We start from the raw sequence: 12,310 nt of genomic DNA, 5'->3' as shown, positions 1-12,310 counted from the left end.
CTTTGTCCCACATTGCAAATACTTCCCCAGGGTATTGTTTACCTTCCCATTATATTTATGAATTTATATATGTAAAAAAACTCGGTAATTTGTATGCTTTCAAATCAATCATTCCCTGTGCATTTTGTTTGGCTGTCATGCAGTATCATTTATGCTCACCTCTGCATGCAATATACACTTTATCCCACCACCGCATTTTCAGTTTGCTATCAATGTCTTCTTTTTTCATCTATCACCCTTTTCAGTAATCCTGTTGCCTATTTATCTAAATTTGTTCTCCCGTCAAGATTTTCCAGTCCTCTTTTATAAATGTCATGATTTCTTCTACTCTATTAGGAATGCCAACCATTCTTGTAAAAAACTCTTTTGAATGCTGCAAAATATATCCAGAGATGCTCTTTCTCAAAGTCATGAAGATATTGTTCCTCAGTTGCATAATTCCTGCTCCCATCTCACAATGAGTATCCGTGTGGCACTTGTGCTTGGGCCACTACAGAGCATCAGGAGACAGACTTACCCTCACGCTTGAAACAACTGAGAAAACAGAAATGATATATGAGACAGTCTTCAAGGCACAAGACATCAGACAACAAAGTGCAGTGAGCACTGAGAGACAGAAAACACACAAGGGGAGCCCTACAAGTGCCCCCAGCTTACCGGGGGCCTGGAGAGAGTTCACAGACCATGATGCAGGGAGGGGGATCCAGGGAGATCCTGGCAGTACTCCTGTGTTGAGAAGATGGATCTGGGCGTCTAGGTAGACACCACAGCTAGACTTCACAAGGCAGAGTACCAGATAAGAGAAAGCTGCACAGAAAGAGAGAAAGAGAACCCCACACATACACAGAGGGCCCTCCTTGATCAGCAGACACTTATAAGGAATCTACACAAGCCTGAGGAAAGAAGCACCCAAATGGATGAAAAGGAACAACACCCTGGCACATACAACAATTCCTATCCTGCCCACTAGATTTATGGAGAATCCAGGAACATACTTAGAAGGATCTGGTCCCATCTACCAAAGTTAAAAAGCAAGACCCAAAAGGATCAAACTATTTACAAGTAACTTAACCAAAGAACAAAGCTCAAAAATATTATAAGAATATAAAAACATCCACCACCCAGTGTCTGGCATGCAATCTAAAATCACAAAATATGCAGAGAAGCAAGAAAATACGACCAATAAAGAAGAGAAAATTGAACCAACTTGACCCAGAAATGACAGAGATACTGATATTAGTAGACAACAACAATGAAACAGTGTTTATCACTATATTCCCCATGTTCAAGAAACTAAAGGATGGAGAGAATATGTTAAATAGACATGGAATACATAGAAAAAGAACCAATTCAAACATCTAGATATACAAACTACAACAGGGCAGAGGAAATTTTGGGGGATGATGGAGATGTTCATTACCTTGCCTGTGGTGATGGTTTCACGGGTATATATATGTCAAAACTTATCAAATTGTACACTTTAAATATGCACAGTCTATCACACATCAATTATATCTCAGTAAAATTGTGGAGAGAAGATTGTCCTCAGGCCGTACTCTTCTTGTGTGAAAGGGATTTGCCTACTACATTTCTACAGTTCACAGGCATAGCTATAGTTTGAAACATCCAGGGCTCAGTGTATTACCAATTGGAGCACTCACTGCTCCAGCAGCAAATTCTCCAAGCCCCAATCTCCTCTTTCTCTAATACTATACTCTCAACTGACAGTAACAAATACAAAAATACAATTCTCAGTGTGTACTGCTACTACAATCCTTCTCTACGTTCACCTAAAACATTACTCATAATGACCACACTTCCGAGACAGAATGTGTCTATAATCATTCTTCCTTCCTCCTTCCATCCCTCCCCACTGTTATTTTCTGGTAGTTACCAGTGTTAGGGGGCCGAGGACAATGAAAGGGGATGAAGATGCTCTGTCTTTGAGACTAGTGGCTCAGAAGAAGTCACCTTTCCTCAGGCAGTCTCTGCAGGCATGCTCTAACAGAAACCCTAGGTAAATTTGTTCTTTCTTCTGGATGTTATTATTACTACAGATCCTATATAGAGTTTAGCATTAAGTTGTCTTAATTTTCTGTTTCATCTTTGTTTCTTAATAAATATTTTAGCTGGACATTGCTACTTATACACCATTTTGTCCTACAAATCTGAAATTGCTTTTACATAATCAGAACTTTAGTTCCAGAAGCAAATAAGAACCAAGGGTCTTAACTACTTTTCACTCATAATCTGTAACTAATTTTTAATACTATTACTATGTGAATTGTCTTTTATAGATATACCTATGAAAGAACTATATTCTCAAGATTACCTTTATTATTTGGGGGGACACTTCTCTAAACAAGTCAATGAGAAAAAGATTTTATGGAAATAAATTTTATTAACAGACATTTAGGAACACATGTATTTTATATAATACATACACCTGAAATCTAGGGTATTTCTGAACCCCTTATAGTGTTCAAATTTTAGCTTGTATGAACTACGATCAACCGGTTTCAACTTAATCCCAATCTATGCTTTAAACTTTATCTCATTCTATTTCCTTATGTATATTCCAGATGCGAATAGAAAAGTAAAAAGTTAAAGTCTAATTATAGTTGAATTTGAATCTTTCTGTGAAGCTATTTAAGCTTAAGCATAAAAAACATGGGCGGCACAATGCATGAAATATTTTGTTAAAGGAAGAAAGCTTTCATTCCCACGGCTTCCTAAAATCTCAATTTGGTGTTCAGGATACAGAGTCACAGACGAACAGAATGTGATCAGAAAGGAAATACAGACTTCATCCAGTCTGGTCCTTCAGGAAACTCTGCCTGAAGAGCCTGGATTGGGCTTACTGTTCCTCCTCTGTACCCATATATGTTGAAATCAAGAAACACCTAGTCAATGGCAAATTCCTAATCTACAGTCCCAGAACACTTTTCTTGAAGTATACTAAGCTCAGTTTGGTACTGTTTATTCTTAGTGAACCCTAATTTGGCTCCACTTCTAACAACTTCCGCTAAATTCTTCTGATGATTATCTCCACAAGGTCTAAGACAGGTTTCACTTTAAGGTGCACAGGTGAGATACAGGCGTTAGGCTAGGAAACCTTAAAGTACAGAATGAGAGTTTTCTCTGCAGCTCCTGCATCCACACTGGAATCCCCTGCCTACTAATGATTGCTCACCATGAGCATGGATCACTTCTTAAACATTTCCAAACACACCCAAATAAGCTAAATGAAACTTCCAAGGGAAGCAAGGATAGATATCTACTGTCACCACTATGACTTATAAACCTGCTGAGATGATAAGAAAATATCACAGACCACTCCTGCCTACACCAACAGCCTGTATACTCCCATAATGATACAAAGGTTCTCCAGCCAGAGTCAAGTCTTAAACTCACTGCTCTATATGCTGGTGTATAAATTCTACATTGCCACTCCACCACTCATTTACAAACTACTTACTTTTAATCCTATATATATTTCCCATTGTCATAATCTAGTCATGAGTCTAATCCCTCAAAACTCTGATTCTTATTTTGGTGCCAACTATCTTTCTTTTTTTGTGTGTGGTTTTTTGTTCTTTTTTTTTTTGAGGAAGATTAGCCCTGAGTTAACTGTTGCCAATCCTCCTCTTTTCACTGAGGAAGCCTGGCCCTGAGCTAACATCTGTGCCCATCTTCCTCTACTTTATACGTGGGGTGCCTACCACAGCATAGCGTGCTGAGAGGTTCATGTCCGCCGTGCCTGGGACCCGAACCGGCAAACCTCGGGCGGCAGAAGCGGAACATGTGAACTTAACCACTGTGCCACTGGGCCGGGCCCCTCAACCATCTTTCATTAAAATTCCAAATTCACTTTGTTTCTGGGGGGGTTGGGAGCTGAAGAAAGACGGATGGAGATATGAAGCATCAGACACTGCTCACCAGTTTCCTAGGAATTTTTTTAGTTTTCCTCCTGTGACTATTCTAGTTCTGCCTTTACCCTGTTGCTTTGTTTGCATCACAGAGGCTGTCTTCTAGGATTTTTAACTATGCCTGTATCGTTCTGTCCTTAAAAAGTGAATTTAATATCCTCTCTGGTCAACACATCTATTGCAGAGTATATTCTTCATAGGTTTCCAAAGGAAACTTGCCAGGAGCTAGTTATTCTTAACATAGAATGTGGTCTAAGGGCTGGCCCGGTGGCGCAGCGGTTAAGTTCGCACGTTCTGCTTCTCGGTGGCCCAGCGTTTGCCGGTTCAGATCCTGGGTGCAGACATGGCACCGCTTGGCAAAAAGCCATGCTGTGGCAGGCGTCCCACATATAAAGTAGAGGAAGATGGGCATGGATGTTAGCTCAGGGCCAGTCTTCCTCAGCAAAAAGAGAAGGATTGGCAGTAGTTAGCTCAGGGCTAATCTTCCTCAAAAAAAAACCAGAATGTGGTCTAAGAAGCCAAAACCAAGTTCTTCAATACCATACGCAGTGCGCTGTATTGTGGCCCCTACAATGATATGTCCATCCAGAACCTCAAAACATGACCCTATCTTTACAGATATCATTAAAGATAAGGATCTTGAGAAATGGTCATCCTGGATTAGGGTTGGTCCTAAACACAATGATGAGAGTCCTTGTAAGAGACAGAAAAGAAGAAGACAGAGACATACAGAGAGACCAGGGAAGCAGGTCAAGTGAAGACAGAGGCGGTGATTGGAATTATGCTACCACAACCCAAGGCATGCCTGTAGTTTTATTTGCAGAATTTAATCTCAAGATATATTTCAGGCTTTTTCTTAAAAATTCCCCACAGATCAACAGGAAGGGGGATTAGGGGTCTGATAACCCTTCCCTGATTCTCTTACAGCTTAGGTAAATAATAAGTACAATAAGAAGGCAGCAAACCTCCTTAACACCTTGGCCACCTCTCTTATCTATGTATCTTACAGCAAGTAAGAGCTGATTACCTTAACAGATTTCTTCTTCCTGGACATGGGAACTTGATTCCTCAAATTTGCTAATGTCTACTAATTTTCCTTTGATAAACAAATATTTTCTTGTGCCAGAACCACCATCTGTAAGAACCTTTTATTGTCTAATTAGTTTGAAGTGTGTCTTCTCCTCTTATTTCATTACCACATTCTTCTACTTCGTTTATCTTGGTCTTGATTTCCTCTCAATGCCATCAAATATATCTTTCTTCCAAAGTTATTTCCTCCTTCTTTTCCCCTAAGCATCCTTGATTTTATCAAGCCAACATATTCTAAAACGCCTCAATCTGTTTTACTCTCTCCTCAGCACATATATATATATATAACTAGTAATCCTCCTTAGACAGGAAAATAAACATAACACATACCCTGCACACCACTGCAACTGTTCTTCTGTGTCCATACTGTTAGGATCTCTAGATGAATACTGCTTTATGCATCCTTCTGCAATGCAGCTCTGTTAATTCCGGAAATTTCCACAGTAAACTCAGTCTGTCAGTTACCATGGAAACTGCCTACTTCCTGGCACTAGCAACAAATGAGTATCTTTGCTAAGATCTAAGATGAGGCAAAAGGAAAAACTGAAACAAGAAAGATGTTGCGCAAATACCCTAAATATAAATTTTCAAATTCTCATATCCATATTCAGGGAATAGAAAGTATTTATTACGCAAATCTGCAGTATTTTGAAGTAGTATTGATGTATGAAGTGGAAAGCAACTTTTATCACCAAGGAAAAGAACTATATTAGAGAGAACATGACAAATGTTCACGTTTATATCTTGCTGCTATGGGTGGCGTATTCCCTAAGAGCGGGTCATGTGTCAGCTGTACTCAAAGCTTACCATTAGAATAGTTTTTCTGTGCTACGCTTCTTACAGAAAAGGTTAGGAAAGCTGCTCCAATCCAACAGGCTACAAATTTTCTTAAGATCCTTTCCCTGTTTGGGCCCTAATCTCCACCGGTGGCTAAAACCCCATGCCCCTCAAGTATTATAAGAAATCAGAATAGTTCAGTGTGTCTACGGAGTCATCAGCAACAAGGCAGGCTTACTAGTACTCTCAGAATATTAGACATAGTTGACCATAATCCCCTCCCAACTGCCCTGTGGAACACAGCTTGGTTTCTATGACATCACACTCTACCGATTTGGTTCCCACCTCTCAAGCATCTTAGTCCTCTCTCTGCCTGTTGCTCCTCTTTACCGAACCTCTAAACATCACATTTCCTCAGGGTTCAGCCCTGGCCCCAATTCTCTCATCAAGACACATTCTCTTCCTAGACAATATTATCATCTATATGCTGACAACTGTCAACTTATCATTTCCAATCTACGTCCTCTCCTCTGGACACCAGATTCCTATTTTCAACACCAGTGTGTGTGTTATGTTTATCTCCTTGATATCTCTAATAAGATACTTCACAGGCATCTCCAACTTCCCACATCTAAAGCTGAACTCTAGCTCTTCTATGTTCCCTCATGCAAGATGCTTCGTACTGGTGGTCTCCATCTCAGTAATGGCAACTGAATCCATTCATTCAAGCCAGAATTCTGGAAGTCACCATGCACATCTTCCGCTCTTCACCACCCACATTCAAATTATTATAATTTTTATTAATGCTACCTTCAAAATCTCTTTGGAATCTGTTCATTTCCCTCTACCTCCACTGTCATCAACCTAATATCATTATCACCCATTAGGTTTCAGCTACCTACCACAGCTTTACTAGGTTTCCCTAACTCTACTCTTGCCTCTCTCCTATACATACTCGACACCGCAGCCAGAATAATCACTTTGGAATGTAAAACAGATTGTCTCACTCGCCTGCTTATCATCCTTACAGAGCTTCCCACTGCACTTTGAATATTATCCCAACTCTTCACCCACAAGGGACATTATCTGGCCCATGACCATCTCTCCCCCCTTATTTTAAATCGACTTTTCCTTTCTCATTCAATCATTCTCCAATCAAACTAGCATTTTTTCAGTTCCATGAAAAGCTGAATCTTTCCCACCTTGACACCTTGCAACTTCAAATACATGCTATTCACTCCACTTGGAACACTCTTATCAGTCCCTTCCCCAAATCTAGTGAAAACCTACAGGTTTAGTAGAAGCCTTCAACGGCTACCAGCTCTACTCTAAATAAGCCCCTCTTTTATTCTCTCATGACATCTGGTTCTTTTCCTTCAACAGCATGTATACTATTTATAAATTACTTACTAAATGTCTGTGTCTACCTCTAAACCTTAAGCTTCACGAAGTAGCAATCACATCTTTTTAACATGAAATACCCAGTGCCCCTTATAGTACCTAGCAGATAGTAGGCATTTAACAAACACTTGCTGAATATATAATAGAATATATATTGGGTTACTTTGGTTTCTGACAGCTATCACTTGCTCAAAAAGAACTCTGACGCACTCCCTGGACTCTATGAGATATACCTACGTCCATTCCTCCAACTCCCCTTCTTTTGTAACCACTCACACCCCAAGATAAGGAGGAATATGCCTCACATCTAATTTCTGGAGCTCCTCAGTCACAAGAGAGGTAACAGGAACCATCTGTGTGAATCTGCAACGCTCTCTGTACCACTGGTCCTCAACCATCAGGAGTTTTGCACCACAAGGGTCATTTGGCAATATCTGGAGATATTTTTGGTGCTTACAACTAGGGGAGCACGGTGCTATGGCATCTAGTAGGCAGAGTCCAGAGATGCTGCTAAACATCTTACAATGCACAGGACAGCCCCTACAACAAAGAAATATCCAGCCTAAAATGTCAATAGTGCCAAGGTTGGGAAGACACAGCTATTTCCACAGTCTCCTAAAATAGGAGAAGAGCCAAAAACTGCCAATCTATGAAGGCTTAAACATTTTTTAAACAAAAAGATACAACATTTCACCAGCACAAAGTTGTTCTTTAAAACATTGTTTTAAATTAAAAAAATGAAAATAATCTAAATGGCCACCAGTAAGGAACTAGTTAAATATATAATACACGTATACAATGTAATGAAAGATATATAACTGATAGAAAAATAATAGGGTATATACTAATTTAGAAATATCTTCAAGAGGTACTAAGTGAAAAAAAATCAAGCTACAAAAGCAGTGTACAATAAAACTGCTTTTTGTATAAATATTTTCAAAAATTATATATTTTGATATCTGAACAAGTTCTTCTTCAAGGACATATTACACTTCATAGGGTTTTATCTTTAGAAAGAAATATTAAGGGCATGAAGCTTGCTTCTTATAACTTTCTGAACCAAGTGAATTCTATTACCAGAAGCATATATTACTCATTTTTTAAAGGGAAACGAACTATCTGGATGGTAAGGTTATGGGCCATTTTGATTTTCTTCTTTATACTTTTCTGTATTTAAAAAAGAAAGAAAGAATCACTAGCAAATGTTCTTTTAAAGCACAATAAAGCCAACGTGTTTCCAAACTTTTTCTCGGGAAATCCAACTACTTAGAGGTACACCATATCTGATGTAACTTGACAGATGTTCTAGATTAATCCTCAAAAGATACTTGATAAACTTAAGAATTTCACTCTAGCTTTCTTCAAACATCATGACAAGGGAAATCAACTGGACAGAAACAAAATTCTCCACACTATTGTTCTATAGGCATCAGAGCTGCATTCAATAAAAACAGTGTTCATATACCTATCAAGTGAGTGGTGAAACACATAGGTGCTTTGAGAATAAGGACAGAAAACTACAAGTACTGTTCAGTGAGAGTAAATAATACACTCATAATTTTTACTGGTATTGTTCTGGCTTTTTGAAAATTGAAGTATCATTTTCACATAGTGAAATTCACAAATCATAAGTATACAGTTGGATCAGTTAACAAACGCACCCCTTATATCTCAAAATCTTAACAAGATGTAGAACATGTCATCACCCTGGAAAGTTCTCTTGTGCCATTCTTGTCATTCCCTTCCAGACACAAATATGTTCTGATTTCAGTCACAGATTAGTTTTGCCTATTTTAGAATTTCATAAAGATAGAATCAAGCAGCATGTTCTCTTGTGTCTGGCTTCTGCTCAGCATTTTTAGAGATTTATCAGTGTGACTGCAGGCATCAGCACTTTGTTCTTTTTTATTGCTGAGGAGTATTTCATTGAATACTATACCACAATTTCTTTACCCATCCTTCCGTTATTGGACATCTGCGTTGTTTCCAGTTTGGGGGCTATTAACAAAGTTTTTATGAAGATTCATATGAAAGTCTTTCTGAGGACATTTTCATCTTGGGTAAATAACAAAGAATGGAATTGCTGAGTCATGGGGTAGATGTACATTAACTTTATAAGAAACCATCAAAGAGTCTTCTAAAGTGGATGTACCATTTTCTACTTCCTCAACTATATATGAGAATTCCAGTTATACGTCATACTTGCCTATATACTGTGTGGTCTTTTTAAATTTTATCCATTCTGGTGGATGTGTAACGGTGTGAGATAATAGAAAATATATATATTGGGCTCTACCCCCAGCTCCTGGCACAGAGTTCTTAAAACTCTGGTAATTTCCTAAGTGATAAGAACACTAGCAGCATCTCTTGTTCTAATATTTGTCTTTGACCTCATTCCTCACACAGAGCTCCTAAAACCCTTGTAAATTCCTAAGTGATAAGAGCACTAGGAGCATCTTTTGTTCCAATGAGGCGACTCTGGGTGGGCTCCTGGATGGAGGCTGGTCACCAGAAAGATCAAGCCAAGATTAGAAGCTTGGAATTTTCAGCTTTCCCCCCCACCCCCATCCTCCAGAGAGAAGAGAAGCTGGAAATGGAGTCAACAATTGATCATGCCTATGTGAGGAAACCCCCATAAAATCCCAACAGTAGGGGATTCAGAGAGCTTCCAGCTTGGTGAACACATCCACACCGAAATACATCCCAACGCCATGAGGACAGAAGCTCCTGCGCTCGGGACTCTCCCATCTCTTGCCTTATGTATCTCTTTATCTAGCTGTTCATCTTTATAGGAGTAAAGGAGACTCAGAGGATAGAAACACATAGGTGAAAACTCTGAGTTTTTTCCTTTACAAATGCTATCTTTGGGATTTTAATTTGCATTTACCTAATTACTAATGTTATTAAGTATGTTTTTCATGTACTTATTATCCATTCCTATGCTTCCTTTATGAAATGTCTGTTTCAGTCTTTTAACCCACATTTTCAACTGCGTTTGGTTTTGTGTTGTACTTCATTATATATACTAAAGTACTTTGTCCGATATATAAACTGTGAATATTTTCTCCCAATATGTAGCTTGCCTACTGATTTTAAGAAACTTTTGATGAACAGAAATTTCTGATTCTGGCGAAATTCAATTTATCATTTTTTAATGGTTATTTCTTTCTTTGTTCTCTCAAAGAACTCTTTGCCTATGCCAGATCACTAACGTATTCAGATTTTTTCTTTTAGAAGCTTTACAGAATTTTCGCATTTAAGTCTATGATCTACCTCATTCTAATCTGTCTATATCACTCAGGTTATTGACTTTATTGGCATAAAGTTACTTATTATATTTCCTTATTATGCTTTTATTGTCTGTGGAATCTGTCGTGATAGCCCCTCTTTCATTTCTTTTTTGTTTTTTTTTAAAGGTTTTATTTTTCCTTTTTCTCCCCAAAGCCCCCCGGTACACAGTTGTGTATTTTTAGTTGTGGGTCCTTCTAGTTGTGGCATGTGGGATGCCACCCCAGCATGGCCCGATGAGTGGTGCCATGTCTGCACCCAGGATCTGAACTGGCGAAACTCTGGGCCACCAACGCAGAGTGCGCAAACCCAACCACTCAGCCACAGGGCTGGCTCCATTTTTTTTTTTTTTTTCTTTAAGATTTTATTTTCCCTCTTTCATTTCTGACAATGGTAACTTGGGCCTTTTCTTTGGTCTGTCTTGTTACAGGTTCATCACTTTCAAGGATCTTTCCAGCAAACAACTTTTGAATTTGTTGATTTTTCTCTAGTATTTGTCCATTTTCTATGTCATTGATTTCTGCTCTTATCTTTATTATTTCCTTTCTTCTACTTACTTTGCATTTCATTTGCTCTTCTTTTCCCAGCTCCCTAATGTTATTCCTTATTCTTTCTATTGATTCTGTGTCTGTTCCTTGCCTAGGCATTTAAATATTTGTGAGCAATATCATCACATTTTCTATTTCTTTCTGATTCATTCAGAATCTATAGTCATTCCTTCAAATGAGTTTAATTCATGCCCATTTGTCTTTTTTTAAATGCCTAAATTAAGAAACAAATATTTAGATAATCAGTTATAAAGGAAACACGCAATGCTTGATAACTCTTATTATGTCAAGAACTTCAATTTTAAAAGCCCACTTAATGAAGAGATTTCCAGATAAACATGCATTAGTGTCCCCTCCCTTCTGAAATACCAGTGAAACAAGAGAAAAGGATTTTTAAAATATACAAACACACAACGTAAAAGACACTAGGAGAGCCCACACTGGATGAAAAACAGCAACACATCCTTGGAAAATCAAAAGTAAATGAGCAAGCAGTAACAGGCAATGGCTCACAGGGCATTAAACGAGGCAATTATTAACGCCTGTGGAAAACAAATTTGCACAAGGACAGTAATGTAATCATAGTGTGACAGCTGTTAACAATAAAAAAGAGTATTCTGAAATGATATGTTTCCTTTAAATAGTATAATTCCTTATTAATAGATAAAAGGTTCCAGAACGTGCCCACACTACAAAGGCAAAAGACTTCTATAATATTCTGAACTAAATCAGAACTCAAAAACTTGCTGCCTGATTAGAAATGGCTAGAAAACTGATAGAAAGCAAAGAAACCAGACATTTCCTTAAAGAGCAGAACTTTGCAGTACTATAGGTTAAAGAACCAGAGATACCTTTTAATGTTTGCCTAAGTCTCTGATTCAAGAACAAAGATGAGGGGGCCGGCCCTGTGGCTGAGTGGTTAAGTTCACACACCCCGCTTCGGCGGCCCAGGGTTTCGATGGTTCAGATCCTGGGCGTGGCCATGGCACCATTCGTCAGGCCATGCTGAGGCGGCATCCCACATGCCACAACTAGAAGGACCCACAACTAAAAATACACAACTATGTACCAGGGGGCTTTGGGGAGAAAAAGGAAAAATAAAATCTTTAAAAGAAAAAACAAAGACGATTTAAAACAGCAAAACTAAATTCATTTTTAGGAGACAAGCAATTCAACAGCATTTATCATTAATTTCTTTAAATAAATATTCCAGAATTAGCATCTATTACCTTGGCTATAAACATCCAGCTCAAAGAGAATTACACCAGTAAATCTCCA

General features: G+C 38.4%; 1 protein-coding gene across 3 annotated transcripts in view; it reads right to left on the bottom strand.

The window, feature by feature from the left end:
* Positions 1 to 12,310, bottom strand: part of MAP2K4 (mitogen-activated protein kinase kinase 4) — a 132,859-nt gene that overhangs the window by 81,151 nt on the left and 39,398 nt on the right. The window contains exon 1 of one of the 3 annotated variants that reach the window (XM_070561115.1): positions 5,349 to 6,094. The exons of the other annotated variants lie outside the window; for them this stretch is intronic. Within the exon in view, the coding sequence (XP_070417216.1) occupies positions 5,349 to 5,383 (35 nt within the window). The 5' untranslated portion in view covers positions 5,384 to 6,094. Of the gene's footprint in view, positions 1 to 5,348; positions 6,095 to 12,310 lie in introns of those variants that run through there. 3 annotated transcript variants of the gene reach the window in all.

This window comes from Equus przewalskii, chromosome 10 (assembly GCF_037783145.1).
Source record: "Equus przewalskii isolate Varuska chromosome 10, EquPr2, whole genome shotgun sequence".
NCBI classification, from domain to species: Eukaryota; Metazoa; Chordata; class Mammalia; order Perissodactyla; family Equidae; genus Equus; species Equus przewalskii.
This window is presented reverse-complemented; position numbering and strand designations above follow the sequence as displayed.